General features: G+C 42.3%; 1 protein-coding gene across 1 annotated transcript in view; it reads left to right on the top strand.

The window, feature by feature from the left end:
* The window catches only part of SPATA6 (spermatogenesis associated 6), a 55,766-nt gene extending 46,706 nt beyond the window's left edge, over positions 1-9,060 (top strand). Inside the window, exons 12-13 of the mRNA XM_065409445.1 lie at positions 4,863-4,951; positions 8,880-9,060. Of these exons, the coding sequence (XP_065265517.1) occupies positions 4,863-4,951; positions 8,880-9,060 (270 nt within the window). The remainder of the gene's footprint in view (positions 1-4,862; positions 4,952-8,879) is intronic.
* Positions 9,061-19,071: the final 10,011 nt, after the last annotated feature.

The raw sequence follows: 19,071 nt of genomic DNA, 5'->3' as shown, positions 1-19,071 counted from the left end.
CACCCATTCATATTCAGGTATGAGAACCTAGTCTCCTAATCTGATTTTTTCTGTCCATCCTTGGCTATTTTTCAAAGCTATTAGAGAGACTTTTTTTCTGTGCATGTTAAGACTATTTGACTAAATGTAAGTGCACACACTGTACCTTCCCTAAACTGTCCATGAACTTCATGACCTTGTGTGAGCTGCACTGCGGCCCGTTAAATACAAGATGTTGGTAACATTTTTCTGTGTTCTAAGCACTCAAAAGCAGGTACAGCTCAGGTCAGTCTCTTCTGATGTTCCAATGAATTTAGGATGGCAAATTGAATTTTATCATGGTCTAGCACTTATGTGTAATGAAAGTTTGCACAGCCTAAACCAGCTCCAATAGTCCTTGACTGCTTCTCCTGAACACCAGACCATGACTCTAAGATAAAAGGATTTACTAGTTTGCTAAAACAGCCTGATGACCGGCTACATCAGGGGTCGGCAACGTTGGCACACGGCTCGCCAGGGTAAGCACCCTGGCGGGCCGGGCCAGTTTTATTTAACTGCTGACGCGGCAGGTTCGGCCGATCACGGCCCCCACTGGCCGCGGTTCGCCGTCCCGGGCCAATGGGGGCGGTGAGAAGCCGCGGCCAGCACATTGCTCGCCCGCGCCGCTTCTCGCTGCCCCCATTGGCCCGGGACGGTGAACCACGGCCAGTGGGGGCCGCGATCGGCCGAACCTGCCGCGTCAGCAGGTAAAAAAAACTGGCCCGGCCCGCCAGGGTGCTTACCCTGGCGAGCCGCGTGCCGAACGTTGCCGACCCCTGGGCTACATTGTCTTCCCATGAAGCCATAAATGGCTTTTAACTATTAAAGAGGAACTGCAAATGGGGAAATGTGAGTCTTTTCCTCCAAACCCCCCTTTTCCACTGGCCCTGTCTTGAAAAGTCATCATTTGAGAACACAAAAATAAAGCCTCATGCCACTCCTAAGCTGTCTCTGCACAAGGGGTTTCCTGTCTCTTACCGCCATATTGAACCATTTCTCCCTCACGCTCACCCAGACTTGACAGGATGTGCTGTGTTGGCTTGAGCAGACATGGCCAGTTCTGCAGGTGAGTGGATGGGCTAGTACAGGCTGTGTTGAACAATGGTAAGGCAAGTCTCTGTGACCCCATCTCCCTGCCCAAAAAGACTATCCCATTTAGGAGGGCAGGTGGGAGTGAGACCCTTTGAGAAGAAACAAGAAGGCAGGACATCAGGCAGGATGGGATCTTTTATTTTTGGTACACTTATAACTGACTGGCTTTCAGATAAAAGCACTGCTTCTTATTCTCTTTTGTTCATGTTCACATCACCTTTCTTCACTTAAATAAGCAGAGAATTGCTTTTTGACATGTATTATGTATCATTAATTTGTGTTGCACCATCACCTGAGGCACCATAATTCAGGGTGCTCTATAACACCTGGTAGAAAGACACTTCTTATCCTAGAGATCTCAAAATCTAGGTTGTGATAGGAGGCAACAGGTAGGTGAGGCAGATGAGGAGGGGAGGACAAGGTAATAATACAGCAAGCAAATTAGCATACAGGAAACTGAGGTCTTGGCTCAGGTCTCCACTCCTGTCCAAATTTGTTATACTTACGGAAGGGTCTCTAATTCCTGTTATTCCAGCGAGCAAGGGCCTAATGTCTCTAACCTTTCCAAATAACCACAGACCTTGAGATCAAGTGCAACATCAGCCAACTGTGTTTTGCAAGTTTTTATATCTGTAGTGCCTTCTTAAAGTACTGGGACCAAAACTCTGGAGAATATTCTAAAGGGGGCTACTACAGCTCTAATTATAACATGTGGGAAAACTAGAGCTGGGCAAAATATTTAATCTGAAGCTCTTTCGCCAAAACATGTAGATTTGGGTGGACCAAAACATTTTGTGCATTTGTTGATTTTTGGCAAATTGTTTCAGTTGAGAACAAGAAAAAAACAGGAAGTGTTGATTTTTTGGGGGGCGGGGGGGGGGCTGGCTTCACCAGGAGACGTAGGTACCATTCACAAAACGGAAGAGGAGGCAATGGTCGTGCCCCACTTATACAGAGTAGCTCAGTGGTTAGAGCACCCACCTGGCACTTGGGAGACTCTGGTTCAAATCCCCACTCTGGAAGAAGGACTCAGGTCTCCCACCTTCCAGGTGAATGCCCTAATCACCAGGCTATAAAGTATTCTGGGTGGGGCTCTCCGTCATCTCCTCTTGAAGCTGTTCCACATAGTATATCCGTTGGGCCAGAGAGCATGAGAACAACTCTAAACTATAATCCTAGTGGTTACAGCGCTCACCTGGGTGTTCCAGTCCCTGCTCCTATGAATATTTATTTGATTTCTTTTTCTTTTTTGGACCTGCTAGCAAACCAAAAACTCAGTTATTCAGACAGCTCTATGGACAGCATCTTCCTGTTTACATTTGATGCATCTTCTTATGCCTTCCAAAATTTAATTTGCTTCTGGCAAACATTTCAGGGTTTATCACTGCACCTGATTCCTTCTGCTCGGTGCTTTGTAGAGTGTGCCTGCTGAGGGCAGAGTCAGATTTCCTGTTTACACTCTCATTACCTTCTATTTCTCCATGATAAATAGCGTTAGCCTTTCCACAGTCCTAGGCCATTCAGCTTGCTCTCCATTTTATTTCTCTTTTTTCCTTTATATTCATTGTCCTGTTTCCCAGTTTTGTGTTCTCAACCAATTTGATTATATTAACGGCATACGTGAAAGGTAATTTGTTCACTAATCCTTGCAGCAGTTGGCTTCTGCTGAAAACATCTTCTAGCTTCGACTCTGTACAGTCCTTTATTCTATACCTGCACAGTAGGTGTGGATAAGCAAGGGAAGGGTGTGACACTACGCCCCCATATTCTTCATAAAGATATTGTTAAGATATGATTATGGCATAACTGTGATGTATTTTATACAAGATAGGTCATGTGATGTATCATTGAAAAAGTTATGATTTACTGGATAAGATTATCCTATTTGTAGGCATGTATCATTTTTGTATCTGAAGTTAGGAATATTGTTTATGCATCTATTACAAATGTGTTTACACCTGGGGAATGCCCATTAGACAGAATGCAATCAGTCTAGATGGCTGGTTGGGAAGGACCATTAGGGAGAACAATAGGTTTTAGAGGATGCTAATCTCCCGCCAGGAGAGCCTTTCTGGGAAGCCTTCCTGGGGACACTGCAAACAGCCTCTGAGTCATGGCTGTGGGGCCCTACAGGCACATGTGACCAAGTCACCTGGTACTGGACTCCATGATAATACTAGTGTTTTTCCACTGACCCGGCACGGGAATCAAACTGGGAGACAAAGGGTTCCCACCATATGTTAAAACTGTTTAAGGCAGGGGAGTGACATCATCGTGGTTCCTTCTTCACTGGCTCCCCGCCCAAGATGACTGCTGTAAACACCTAGGAAACATGCTGGGGGAGAAGGGCTGAACCCAGGCTAGAGGGCTGTCTGGCCTGGGAAAGGAATAACTGGAGTTTTAAGTTGCAAGCAAGTGCAGCTTGCCTTCAAGATGCTCTGCAATCTGCCTAAAACAACATTTAGGGTGAGAATTTGCTACACATCTCCAATTTCTTTAGTATATTAAGCTTAGATTGCATGTTTTGTTTTATTTACTAGGTAATCTGCTTTGATCTGTTTGCTTTCCCTTATAATCACTTAAAATCTATCTTTTGTAGTTAATAACTACAAAACTTGTTTTGTTTTGTCTAAGACCAGTGGGTGGAAAATATAACTGTGGGGCCGAAAGCTGTGTATATTCCTCTCCACGTTGAGGGAGGGGGCGAATTTCACGAGCTTACACTGTACGAATCTCTGTGCAGCGCAAGACGGTATAATTTTGGATTTACCCTCTAGAGGGGGGTGGGGTGCACTTGAGTATTGGGTAGTTCCTTAGCTGAGCCTTTCCCTGCAGAGCTAATCTCAGCATCTGTGTGAAGCTGCAGCTGGGTCTGTCCCTACCTGTACGTGTGCTGGTAAAGTTCAGTCTGAAGCCTGAGGAAGGGCTTGGCAGGCTGCCCAACAATACAGCAGAGAGGGAACCCAGGCTGGTGGGTCAGGCGGGCCAGTGGTACCCCAGTTCTAAGTGGCACCCCAGGGGGGCGGGGGACCCGTCACAAAGGGATTCCTACCTTCTAGTCTTGGTTGCTCTACTGACTTTCAGTGGGTATTATGCTACTTACCTTTTGCACAGAGGACTAATTCTTTAATGTTTGTTAAGCACTCGGAAGATGAAGAATCCTAAGTAGTTACTTTTTAAGACTATCTCTGCAGAGTCAGTAAATACTAGGGTGATCAGATAGCAAATGTGAAAAATCGGGACGGGGGTGAGGGGTAATAGGAGCCCATATTAAAAAAAAAAAAAATCCCAATTATCGGGACTGTTCCTATAAAATCGGGACATCTGGTCACCCTAGTAAATACATCACAGTTACCTTAAAGTCCATTAAACTAAAGACATACCCTTCTCCTGAGCCCCACATACCCCTTCTGCAAGATACAAATGCAGTGCTGCCACCAGCATGCTTCCTAGCACTCAACCCTGTGTGTGTATAGTGAGCATGAGTGACTACCATCCTCTGCACAGGCCCTTGGATGTACAGCTCCCAGAAATTCTTTCCAGTTTATTACCTGAAAATTATTAGCTGAGTTCCAGTGATTTTAATTAAAACTGATCATAGGTAGTATTTGGTTCATTACACCTTTTCCTTTCTCTCCCTCAAGAAATGTAAGCAGTTTAATAGTCATTTACTAAATGAAAGGAAACTATTTCTAAATGAAACTATTGTAATCAGAAACCGGGCTAATGAGAATTTGATTTCTGTTTTTTAGGATGAGAGTAACTCATCGAAAGGAGACTCAAGTAAGACAAGAGACGTTTCGTGTAAAGACTCATTATGTGGCAGTGAACTACAGAGCAGGTATGAAGTTTGGTTACTACTATATATACTGTCCTGTCTGGTAATTGGTATAGAAACAACATGTACACCACATTGCTAACATCTAGCTGCAAAATGGATACTTAAAGAATTCATTTTCTATTTATGCTGTAAAATGGCCAAATGCTTCTCTGAGTTAGTCCTACTAAGATTTTTTACCTAAAAGCAAAATACAGTTAATTATCACTGTGTCTTCCATGCTGCTATGACTGACACTGTCAGTCTAACCTTCATTAATCCCTATTTTCAGGATGTACATGGTCATAAAAATGATCCTTGGGCAGTAATTTGGATTTTATAATGTCAGCCAGAGAGCAAATTTTCTATTTTGTAAAAAGTATTTGGTTATCTTTTAAATTATAGAAATGTGAAAATTGATGCTTAGTAGCTAGACAGCTTTTCCCAGGCATGTAACTGAGAGAGGATTTTTTTTTTTTAATTTAAGATCAAGTGTCGTACTCTATGCTTCATCTGTGATAGGGTGGATTAAACACAGTACTCGACAGTTTAGTGTATGTATTTCAGATGAGACCTCAAAAATTGAGGTCCTATCTGATTTACATAGGCTTGGTATCTTCTGGCACTCTTCATCTGAAGAAGCTCTTGCTCCAGCATTCCTACTCATAGTGCATTCATTGGTTCATTGCCATCCCGTATCCTAGAGATGGTTGCAGTTGCGGGGGTGGGAGGGTGAGGAAAGGGTGTTGGTGGTAGTTTGTGAAACACTTTGGGATTTCTGAGGATGAAAGGCACTATGTACATATAAAACATTATTAGGTCTATGTACCTTTGCTTTTTGTTTTTTAAAAAACCCTCCAGAATTGCAGTGCTACATCTAGGCGGTTTTGACCTAAAATCGCTATGTTTTGACACTTAAATGTGATGCAAACTTTCACAATGACTGCCAAGTTGTCATTGTATGTGCAGACAGGAAGAACATTCATATTATGCAGTGTAGTGAACTTGTAACATTTAGTGGTTTGCTATTGGCATCGTTTAAAAAACCCTACATTTTAATTTCTGCAGTTAGGGTGTAACTAAGGGTTACAATAACAATCATACTCTCTTCTGTCAGAGAACACTTACTTTTCGCTTTATTAAGTTTTAGAGCAATTGCTACATAAGTTGTTGATAACACTTCTATACTTACACTTAGGATAAAGGAGTGGCAGTATCCCTTATGTTCCCTTGCCCTGACAGTTGAAGCAAACAAAGTATCTGTGTGTCTGTGTACACACATCTCTGTATTGAGGCACCTTTGAGACTTTAAGATTGATGTTGAAACTTCAAGCCTTGAGGGGGGGGGGGAAATAACCCCAGTACTACAGCATCAAGAAATGACGGGATATGAAATGGGGCGTTCAAGTTGGGAAAGTACTGCATCTTGGGGTTAGACACTGGCAACACTAATTCCACTCCACAAAAGGCAAAGAGACATAATCTGACTGCTCAGGGTTTGCACAGTTTTTGTCAACAGGATATCAGGACAGAGACAGAGTTCAGAGAAGGACATGGTACTGCCAACGAAATGTTTGCAGTAAAGTAGATGATTGAAAACCACTGGGAGTATGGAAAAGGTCCATGTTGTGTGAAATATTTAGTGTATGACTCACTCTGAAAAGAACTTCTGGGACTCCTAAAGGAGATGTATGAAGGAATAAAAGCACATGACAGGTATTTCAGAGTGGGGAGTTGTGTGCAGAAATCCTGCTGTTAATGATTTGTGTGTGTAATTCCCAGGTCACTTAGCTCAGATTGTCAGGATGCTTTCCAGTTAAGACAGGAGACTGGCTTTTCTGTAACATGGCTGTCTTTGTCCATACCAGTGCTGAATATCTCATGAGCAAGGAGTGACTAATGGAAATGCACCAAAAATAGACAGCCCCTAAGCTTTAAGGCTTTGTCATGACCTTGATATGGAATTTGCTGACTTTACTCTCATTCTTCATGAGTCAGCCTGGTTTGCTACTGTGATGGTTTTTGAATGGAGGCATGTGAGGAACTTTAGTTTTTCTGGCCCACATTACGTTTTTATTAGAAGGAAGTGCAAATACAGACTATAGGGAGCAATCTGTCTAAATAAGGAAGTAGAACTGTTGGTTGAGTTGTATACATGAAGGTGGATGCATTGTCCTACTAGGATATTTATTTGCTGGACTGTGGACTGTGACTTCTCTTCTGGAGGATAGATAGTGGTATGGGCTGTGTAAAAGAAAATACAAATCTGGTATCTTGACCTAGCCTCCAATTCTATAGAACTGTCCAAATTCACTATGGGACTATGAGGATCTCTTGTTGATTTGACATTCCTTGTGTGTTGATTTCTTATGAGTCAAAGCTGTAAAGTGCAGTTCTACCTGGATGGTAAGGAAAGCTATGTTTAATTTACTGCAAATAGTCAATTGATTTAAAATACCAAGGCCTGTTTTGGGGGGGGGATTAAGTGTCAAGATGGCCTTTATGCATTTTCAGCCTTGTGCCCACAATTGTGGGCACAGCTGATGCATTTTTCACCCAACTCCCTGTTTCTATAGCCTGTAGACTGGCTTCCAAATTACATTGTTTGTGCCCCAGCATATAATTGTAAGTGGAAGATTATACCTTCTGTTTATCATGTGCAAAAAGAGAGACCAGGTTTTAGAGATCTGGCCCTAAATCTCTCATCCTTCCCCACCCCATTCCCGTTGTTTTAAGTGCACCTTTCAGTGGAAACCTCAGTACGAGATGCTGTTGCTACCTAAAAATACCCTCATGAATAATTTCACATACGTTGGTTCCCCCTTTTGTCACATCGTTTAATACATATTAACTTCAAGACAGAATATTAAGACCTGGAAATTCTGTCACTCTGCTGGAGTGGTGTGACTTGACTTGATCAATATATGCATAAGCAACACAATTTTGAAGTTTAGCTGTAAAATCAAATCTTACTTCTATTTTCTAGACAAAAATGGCCACCAGTAAACTTTACATGTCCAGTTTATTTTCCCATCCAGAAGATGGTAGGGTTGGGATCTGAACCTTTAGAGAACAGGGGTAAACATTTCAAAAACACCTAAGTCATTTAGGTGTGTTTGAAAAATTTACCCCCAGAACTGATTTTTACCTTTTTAATGTTTGATGACCTAATTTCAGATATAATAACATAAAATCAAACTGGTTGGTTTTATTATAATGCAACCATTTATTTCAAAGGTTCTAACAGAAAGCAAACAATCCATGAAGCTTAGATATATAAATGCATTAAAATTTGTCAGTGCTTGGTAATGAAGACTTTCAGAGGATAAATTCTACTTGATAGTTCTAGGAAAATGAATTCTGGAAGCTACTGGTATATGAAAATCTTTTCTTACAAATATTAAAACACTGACACATAATGGGAAGAAACAAGTAACATTCCACTGCCATTATATCATAATGTATTTGGTAAAATATATTTTTAACCTGAGATGGTGAGGATAGAACACATTATAGCTGCAACTGCAGTCATTTAATTTACCTTGAATAGATTGTCTTCATATTGAAATAGCTGCTTATGGTTACATTTTGACCTTCAAAGGACACACGCATCCTATGTAGCTGCTGCATAGGGCTCAATGCCTAATCACATTGCCAATCAAAATACAGTAAAGCAACCACATTCTGTTCCAAAACGAATTCTGCCTCTGTTGCAGAGGTATTTATAAAGTGTACTTGGTTACATGAACTAAGTCTTCTGTATTTTAATAACATGGGCTTCTGTTTCTTAGAATAATTTCGGTATAATTATATTTCTATTTGTAAAATGTCATGGTTTCTCAGCACTGTATCTATTACTGTTTTAATTTCTATTACTGTTCACACTGCATTTGCAGATTCATGATTCCTCTTCTCCTCAGACTGATCATTTTGGCTTTGCTTATGTTAACAGTTCATCGGCTCAGCAGAACACCACCGTTCACTTGGATAATGGTGAATATTGGTCCAACCGTGCAGCTGTGTATAAAGGAAAACCCCACAGAGCTATCTTTGAAGACAGCCTGGAGAAAATATACAGAAACATGTACAAAAAAGCTTGTGGCACCATTTCAAAAAGAAAAATACACTCCTGATAGCAATACAACCAGAAATGTACAGTGCACAAGGTTACTATTTTTAATGAGAATTATTTTTGTGTAACAAATATTTGTACTCTATTTTTTAACATGGATTGTTCACTGGGAAGAACTCTTCTGGGCTAGTGGGGCTTTGAGGCTGGGACCCCAAAAGCAAAATTTTAAAATAAAAAGAAAATCTGAAACAATTAAAGTTAAGCAGGCGCATTGTTCCCTTAAGAAACTAGGATGGTGCTATTTCATCCACCCCCTCTTCGTCCTTTTCAGTTCTGAAGCAGGCGCTGAGTAAAGTGGATGCTCCTATCAGTCATCAATGCAGGCTTTGATTGCAGCCAACTCTGTTTCAGTTATTAGCAATTTAAATATAAGTGGTTGAAAGTGAAACCTGCCCCAGTGTTTAAAGAGCTAGTGAGATGATCATAGTACAAGACTATCTGTTTGGAGGGATTTTTTTAGAAGGATAATGTCTGCTCATTCCAGGTCTAGAAATGGAGAAGGGAAAAATTCTGATACAGTAGTAACCCTGTAGCTGTGTTGAAAGTGTTTCTCAGCACTCTCAGCCAGGAAATTTCTATTACTGGCAAGCTCTTTTGAAAAGAACTATCTATATATTATAAGAAAACATCTCTTCTTCATGCATCCCAATGTAACGATGTCTGAAAGTTTCCAGATCACTTTCGGGCTAGAGCCAGATGCCCCATGCAAGCATTATGAAGTCCGTGCATCACAATCCCACCACATTTGGAGCCCATCCTTACTAGCCTGCTGGGGATGTATTGGCAGCAATTGCATCTTTTCGTTAAAGGCCACCAAATGTTCGGCAGTAGTTGGATGCTTTCCCAGGAGAGGGAACCTTTTCAGCCTCACAGTGAACAGCTCCCACATTAACAGACCAGGGCAAGCTGCCCATCTGAGTGATTTAAAAGGGCAAGCATGTCCATCTCCCGCTTGTTTCTCCCATTTCAAAAGGAAATGTGTATCCTGGCGCATTCGCTACAGAAGCAGGCAGCTGGGACAGATTCAGTCACACTAGTGCCATCTTATATCTTGCTTTTGGACAAAGGAGAAAACTAGTTGTACAGATGGCAGAAATCTAGGACTGTAACCTGCCATCATACGGGGATGGACTAAATGTTGGCCTACTCCAATCCGTGCTTTAATACTAAGATAACCTAATTGATTTAAGGAAGCAGCCAGCGAACGAGTAAGTCAGGTGCAGAACACATTGAAAGGCTGTGCAGCGCAGCTTCGGGAAAGCGGGCTTTTGAAGGAAATGTACTGAATACAGGCATTTCTGCTCCTGGTAACAGCTAAACCAATAGCTGGATTAACATCTCCATGTTCCTGGCCTTGATCATGCTTGGCCCTTGCAGTGCTTTAGATTTTCAGAGTGCAAAACAAAAATTAACCAGTTATTTAACCCTCACAACCTCCTATAATCTAGAGAAGTATTAGTAAGTCACTTTTTAGAGATGGACATGTACAGCACAGACTTATCCAAAGCTTGGTACTCACAGCACAGCAGGGTTTAGAATGTACAAGTTTCTGGATCCTGGCCCTGTGCTCATCCATTAAACTGGGCTGCTTTTCTGTGGCTCTGGTCCCTATTGGTCTGTACTACAATAGTTTTGTAATAGATAAAAATGACCAATGAAAAGATGGCAGAAAGAAACTGGGAAGACCACTTACGCATCATGAAAAGCCAAGGCAGAATTTGATTGGCTCTCTGCCAGCATGTGACCTAGAGTTACCCAACCAAAATCTACATTGCAAGTGCAGGATGAAATGATTTCCTGATGTGAATGAGCACTCTGCCATGAGTCCTGTCTTCCTGCCCATGCTGTCAACCCCTCCTTGTTCAGTATTCCCTCCTGGCCTGACCTCAGTGTCATAGCTGAGAGAAAACTGTAAGCATGCACTTTACTACTGTTCAGGTAACCAGAGCAAAGCTGGTGTTTGCCCTAGGCATGCTAGACCTGCAGGACATGAAGCGTGTGCTGTGTATGCACACGCTCTGTGTGCCTCACCTTGACTGCTTCCTGTTGTCTAAAAAATTTTAGCAGCCACAAGCATCCTTCACAGTCTCAGCAGGACAGGTGTAATCGTGGTGTGGGGACTAAGAATATTTAGGATATCACCTGCTATCCTTTGTTTTGCACCTTGGCCCATTCTCTCTCTATGGGAAGGGATAGCTCAGTGGTTTGAGCATTGGCCTACTAAACCCAGGGTTGTGAGTTCAGTCCTTGAGGGGGCCATTTAGGGATCTGGGGCAAAAATCTGACTGGGGATTGGTCCTGCCTTGAGCAGGGGGGTGGACTAGATGACCTCCTGAGGTCCCTTCTAACCCTGATATTCTATGATATAGGAGTGCTACTCACCACTACCCATCTCTGGTAGTTCAGCCAATTAGTTACTAATTTGAGCCCAATTAGTTAAACACATGGGAGGTGCTGAACATAGAGGTGCCATCTCCTTGTGTGTGAGACTGGAGACCCCAGCCCCACATGTGCAGCCAGAAAATCAAGGAATGGGGGAAGACAGGGGAGAGAGACCCACCTTGAGAAGCCAGGATAATGAGTTGGAGGATAGAAAGAAAGTGTGGGCTAAAGGGGCAGGAGTTTGGTGGGAAAGACGAGGCTGTAATTTATGTTCCATTTTAGCCTGATTGACAGGTGGCAATCCTAGTTCTTTAAATTTGGGGGGAACTTACAGGCTTGCTTAGTCTGGGCTTCCTTTAGGAAGAACGGGAGAGGAAACGAAGCGTTCATATTTGAATTTTGCTGGATAGGAATATTCTCCATATGAAGTTTTGCTATATAACGTAACGTGTGCTATAAATTGAATGGCCACCCTTTGGCCCCGCTCCTATTGTGTGTAGATGTTTTGCCTCTTAGAATCAGCTAGTATCATCAGTATCCGCTAACCACCTCTCTGATAGCAGGATTGTGCTTGTAATATGTACACCATGATATAGCTGAGGGTTTTCTTCCAAACCCTGTATTGGAATCCAGTTCTGTTGTTAGGGGAAAACGTGTATGCGAAATGTGACTTAAGAGTCAAGCCACACAACTCTGTCCATCTGAAATCTGCAAGCCGTTTTTAAAACAAGTGTTTGGCCCCCTCCCCTGTTTGTGTGCTTGGCTAACCTTCTATTAATATGCATATAGCTCAAGTGCAGAGAAGACTGATTCTCCTCTGCTACTGCAGTGTGCGATAAGTATAGTCTCAGGCAGTGAACCAACATAGTAATAAACTGTGATTGTTTAGTGCACCTTGCCTTCTAATACAATTTAAATCCCTTCTATCAAATGCAAATTTCTAGGTTCCTGAGCAGAGCTTTAAATAGCATTTTCTTGCTCAGTCCTTATCTTTTGCCATCCACAAAGTGGTGTGTTAGTGACAGTAGGATGGCATAATTCCACCACCAGCATTTTACCTGCCTACTCAAATCTAGAAATAATGGGATAGATTGAGAGAATTAGAGTTTATTGCATCAGTCTTTTTTTCCCTCCCCTGGACTGTCATAGCCCAGGAGTATTCTAACCAGACATTATTTGCCTTTTTGGTATTGTGTATGACACAAAATGTAATCAGCGTAATATTTTAATCACTTTTCTTTTAATAAGTCAAACTGAGGCTATTTTTGTCTCAGTTCCCACTGGGGCAGAAACTTAGTTTGTGCAAACACAAACTGTACAAACAGTGGGGCTCAATCACAAGTCAGGCTCTTTGCTAAATAGCAGTCACTTTAAAAATCCCTCAGCATTGCCCTGTAGTGATTAAGAGGTGGAAGTGTCAAGCTCTTTAAGGATCAGCATTATCTAGCTTCCCAGCTAGAAGGATAGAAGCCTCAGCCTGGTCCCTTGAGAATGTCAGATGGAGCGGACGATGTGGAACGCCTTGGGTAATGAAGACACTGAGAATTTTTAGGCTCAAAATTTGAACTTCTTTAAACTCATTTGATGAGGAAATTGCTCCAGGTTCTCTGTACTGTATGTGTTTTGGGTTTTTATAGACTAGCTCTTCAAGATTTCTTCACCTGAAGTTTTCAGTGAGTCACCATAAACTAAGAAATCTGTTAAAAGAAGCTAGTCTTCTTTGAGGTGTGTCCCTATGGGTGCCTCACTTCAGGTGCACATACACCTGTGCCTCTGATTGGAGATTTTTGGTAGCAGTGCCCATTCAGACTTCGCCTGCACCCTACACATCCATATGCCCCATTCTGAGGCTATATAGGGCTGTGTGAGTGCAGCGCCTTCGGTCCTTTCTCACCCACCTTCCCTTCACAAGCTCCTGGCCATATTGCAGACTTCTACTTCAGCACAGGTGGCACTGCCAATTAATGATGCTCTCCTTGAGCCAGCCCAGACCATCTGGAAAACTCCAGCAGTGGAACCCCCTACGTGCAAGTATGCCAATAAAAAATACTATGTCCCCAGCCAGGGATTCTGAGTTTTTGCTTTCACATCTGGCACCAAATTCTCTAGTCGTGGACACAGTTAATGAAAGGGGGAGTCAGCATATTTCTAAAGCTACCCCGTATAACAAGGACCAGAAGTGGCTGGAGTTTTTTGGTCATAAAAGCTACTCTTTGGCAACATTACAGTTTGGGATTGTGAATCACCAAGCACTGATGTTGAAATGTAACTACCTGAATTATGAGACGTTTAATGCTTTCATTGACCATTTACCGAGATCCGTATAGTGCCATAATAAAGGAGGGTTAGCTCATGGCAAAGACAACTTTGCAGGCTTTACTTGATGTGGGCGACACTGCAGCCAGGTCTATTTCCACTGCAATAGTGATGTGCGGACTCCACAGACAGCTCACTTCATTCCCTAAATGACTCTAGGTCTACGCTTAGGTTCCTGGAGATATACATGCCTGCAAATAAAAAGAAATTCAGCAGGACTCAATCCGTGCAAAGATCCCATCCTGCTTAATGTTCCACCCTCCGTAGACCATCTGAACCGCCGGCTAAGAGGTCAAGATTTTCTAAAAAGGAGCTAGTGACTAACTTGAATACTTCATCCGAGCCGATCAACATTTCCCAAACTTCACTTTGAGGGTTTAGTCGGGAGTTTGAACCACCTGATAGGGTTTCTCGGCTACACTATTCCACCCCTTTCCCTTAATTTGGACACTGTCTCTCGCTATTCCAATGGGTTATTGTCTCCCATGCATCAGACAAATGGGTATCAGCCGCTGTTACTTCTGGTTATATGATCCAATTTATCTCCATCCTGCCCTCCCACCCGCCTTTTCCTTCTCCCTTCAGGGACCTTCTCACGATCAATTGCTGACACAAGATCACATCACTGTGAAGTCAAAGGGCTATAAAACCAGTTCCACTTCAACATAAAGGACAAGGGCTTTGTCAAAGGTATATTCTGTTACCCAAGGAAAACGGGTTGGAGGCCAAAAGTAGATCTCAAACAATTGATTAAGTACGTCAGACATCTGAAATTCAGAATGATGTCCCTAGCAGCTATAATTTCCTCCCCCAAGTCCAGGGACTGGTTTGCAACTCTTGACCTCAAAGATGCTTACTTATGTCTTGCAATTCATCCCTCTCTCAAAAGATTTCTTCATTTCATAGTCGATCACTACCAATTCCTACCCTTCAGCCATTCTTCCGCCCCAATGATTTTCTCAAAAATAATGGTGATTGTAGCTGCCTACCTCCATCGTCTAGGAATAAGTCTGTCTGTACCTTGGCGACTAGCTCCTCAAAGGGTGGTTTTATCAGGAGGTGTTGTCAGCAATTCAAACAACAATTTGAATTTTCCACAGTGTAGACTTACAAATAAATATTGAGAAATCGGCCTTGACCCCTATACTGCGTATATTTTTTATAGCAGTGTTCCTGGGTTCGATGACGAGCAAGTCTCCAGACGGGTTTTTTGCTCTATCCAAAGAATGCAGTTCAGGCCTCACATACCAGCTAACTGTAGCTTGTGGGTCATCTGGTAGCTTGCGTTTTCGTAATATAGAACACCAGGTTACATCTTCATTATGTCCAGGAGTGACTCAGAACAGCATATATATCCAACAAACAGTCTGAAACTATACTCAGCCATTCACCTCGTGGAAGTATCCTTGCAAGGTTTGTGCAAGAATCCTGTTCATCCAGCATCCCCCTATGGTCATGATAACATCAGACTCTTCTCTCTTGGGATGGGGAGCACACTTGGATCCTCATGTATCCCAAGGCAAACGGTCACAACAAGAACAGTGCTTGCACATCAATCTGCTAAAATTGAGGGCGGTCAGAAATGTTTGCCTCCACTTTCTTCCCCTAATCAAAAACAAGTCAATCAAGATCATGATGGACAACATAGCTTGTACATATTATATTATTTGTCAGCGGGGAGTGTGTCCCCCCCTCGCTCTGCACCGAAGCGATAAAGATTTGGAATTGGTAAATAGTCAACCAGATAGTCATTTCAGCTTCTTACTTCCCAGGTATACAAAACACCATGGCAAATGATGTCAGCAGACATTTTACCCTAAATTGCGAATGGGAGTTGGATTTGTGAGTCTCTACAAAATATTCCTAATTTGGGGGTTTCCAGAGGTTGACTTTTGCACCACTGCAGCCAACACAGAGTGCAAAAAAATCTGCTCCAGAAGAGGACTCAAGCCTTTATCTCTAGCAACCACCTTTCTCATTACATGAACAAAGGGTCTTATTGATGCTTATCCACTGATTCCACTGCTTTTAAAGATTTTCAACACGGTCAAGCAGGACCAAGCCAAGGTCATTTTGATTGCACCAACTTGGCAAAGGCAGGTTTGGCTTCCTTACCTCATCGAACTCACCTCTTGCCCTCAATTCTCAACTATTGTCTCAGAATGCAGGTCAAACACTTCACCCCAATCTGAATGTTCTGCAACTCCAGGCACGGTTCCTCAATGATTCTTGGAATTAGTGGTGTCCTGTTCATCAGGAGTACAACCTGTACTGTTAAATAGCAGGAAAAAATCTACAAGATGCACTTACCTCCAGAAATGGAGAAGATATCATCTTTGGTATAACCACTTTCATCACTCACCTGTCCAGTCATCTCTTTCCACAGTCTTGTATTTACCTGTTGGAACTGAAGATATCAGATCTATCTGAGAGTTCCATCAAGGTTCACTTAGAATTAATAACAACTTTCCACTCACCAGTAGAAGGTTTCTCAGTTTTCACATATCTAACCACAAGGAGGTTCCTGAAAGGTCTTATGAAACTTGTTCTGTAAATTAGAGATCTGTTCTGCTTTAGGATCTCAGTCTTGTCCTTAACTGTCTCATGAAACAGCCCTTTGAGCCACCAGCTACATGCTCTCTGTTACATTTGCCTATGAAGATGTCCTTTTTGGTGGCCATCACTTTTGCTCGAAGGGTTGGGAAGATTGGGGCTCTAATGGCAGGCCCTCCATTTACTGTGTTCTCCAGGGAGAAGGTATCATTACAACCCCATCCAAAACTTTTACCTAAGGTTTCTTCTGAGTTTCACATTAACCAGACTATTCACCTTCCAGTTTTCTTTCCTAAGCTGCATAAGAAAATACCCAAAGCCACCTTCCATACACTAGATGTTAAAGGGGCATTGACCTTTTACTTGGACAAAACTGAACCATGAACCATTCAGGAAGTCCCCTAGACTTTTGCCGTTATTGCAGACAGGCCTAGGGGATCCACCATCTCCATGCAGCGACTCTCTAAATGGATCTCTAAATGTATTCTTACCTGTTACAGTTTGGCTGATGTTCAACCTCCCCTACAAGTGACTGCACATTCTACTCAGTCACAGTCTACAACTGTAGCCCAACTTGAGGTCGTTCCAGTTGTGGAAATCTGCAGCGCTGCAATGTGGACCTCAGTACTTGCTTTTCCCAACCATTATGCTTTGGGTCATGCTGTAAGATCAGATGCTACAATAGACAACACAGTCCTTTCTTCAGTGCTGGACTCTGTTATGAACCTTCTGCTTCCTTAAGGGGTTACGGCTAGGAAGTCACCTGAAGTGGAGCACCCATAAGAGACTACTCGATGAAGGAGAAGAAGTTACTTACCATGTGCAGTAACTAGAGTTCTTAGAGATGTGTGTCCCTGTGGGAGCTCCACTAATCACCCTTCTGCTTCAGAGATTCCTTTGTGGGACTTTGTAGTACAGAAGGAACAGAGGGCGGTTTGCCCACTCAGCCCTATATAGGCTTGGTCACAGGGCGCATGCGTGGGATGAACGGGCACTTCTCTGATAAAGGCACAGAGCGCATTCGGACCTGAAATGGAGCACCCCGGGGACGCATCTCCAAGTACTCCAGACACTGCACAAGGTGAGTAACCTCTCCTTGTGGTTAAGTTATAGAACTGGGAACAAGAAGACTCGGGAAGTCTGTGGTGAATCACTCTGCCTCTTTGTGCCTTTGTTACCCTATCCATAAAATAGGGAGACTATACCTCTCCTGCACAGGGAAAAGTGCTTAAAGATCCTGAGATAGAATTTGTTACAGAAGCGATTTATTCCTAAAAAAATAACCTCACCAAGTCCCATCTACTATTCAATAAAAAGGGCTTTACTGTAGATTTCCCAATTTCTTACTTTTTTTATCATGTAACTGTCAAAATTAAACAACCACTATTCTTGTTGAGATGGGAGTCTGGTGTTAAATCTGACAGAGTCCATTGAGAAAGAAAATATACAACTCTGACAGCTTGTGGCTTAGAGTCTAATCATTATAATAAAAATCCTAGCCAACCTCATTGGTTTAGGTCTTGATCCTGCATGTCTAATCCTGCATTGTTCCTACTGGAGTCTCTTCTACTCTATACAGGTTCTTATACTTCATCTATGTGTATACATGTATGCATACGTATGCTGTGCTATTAATTTATCTTAGTAGAGTCAAGGTCAAAATGTGCCTTGCACTTAGGGTGGAAGGTGGTGAGTCATTCTATCACTATATAATCTTCGTCTTCCTACGTCCTAAACTTGATGTTATTTTAGCAACGTTGAACTGTGCAAAGCAAAATTTTATTTAATAGAGAGTCTTTGGACCATGTGAAGTCTAACAGCTGTCTTAATTATGATAGTGTGAGTTTTTATCATTCTCTTAATCAGACAAGTAATTTATCAGAGATTATTATTGAGAAGATTTAAAAGTTGGAATTAGCTGTGGAGTGTGACAAGGACTTTTGAGCTTTTTTTTTTTCTCTAAAAAGTTTATGGGGAAAACCCTGAAACTTTAGAAGTCAGTGACCAAGCTATTCTACAGCAATAAAACCACTAGAAGCCAGCCTTTGGGGATGACTTGAATTAACTACCTCATTGATGGAGATGATGCAGTAAAGAGGGAAGTCTTTTTAGATCAAGTCCTATGTCCCATAACAAACGAATTGGTATTCTAGGAAAAGATCACTAAGGTCTTCCAATAATTCCTATTTCTGTCATGTAGGGGGGTCGAATACACAAACGATCATCAGTGGTCACCACTAGAACATCTTGATCCCAATCTTTTAAAAAAAGAAGAGGGGGCGGATTGTGGCTATGAAAGTGTTGACTGTTGTCACCACAGATTGAAAAAAGAGACAAGGAAACTCTTGCTCTCACTCCCCTTTCCCCGCACCCTAATCACCTACCACCCTGGTAGTTTCATGTGCTTGCTTTGTGAGGGAAAACTATTCTGAAATCCAGGATAATTTTCTGGATGAAAACCTGTAGGAAATTTAAACCTTACCTTTGGCATATCAACTTCAGAGGTCATGCAAGCTTTCTGCTGGGGATTCCCATCCAGTCAGGATGGTTGGTTTTGATCTAACAGAGCCGTGGCACCTAGCCATCTGAAACCACTTTCCCCACGATGCTCCATTATGACGGCTGCTATCAGCTGAGCTACTCTTGCTATGGTCCCTAGCTTTGAAAATTTTTAGGCCTAGAGGCCGACATGTTTTGGTGGAGAGTCTTTGATTGTAGAACTTTCTCTCTTTGTTCCTCAGAGTTTACCACCTTTCAGGGC

The sequence above is a fragment of the Emys orbicularis genome, chromosome 8, assembly GCF_028017835.1.
Source record: "Emys orbicularis isolate rEmyOrb1 chromosome 8, rEmyOrb1.hap1, whole genome shotgun sequence".
In the NCBI taxonomy this organism is placed as follows: domain Eukaryota; kingdom Metazoa; phylum Chordata; order Testudines; family Emydidae; genus Emys; species Emys orbicularis.
This window is presented reverse-complemented; position numbering and strand designations above follow the sequence as displayed.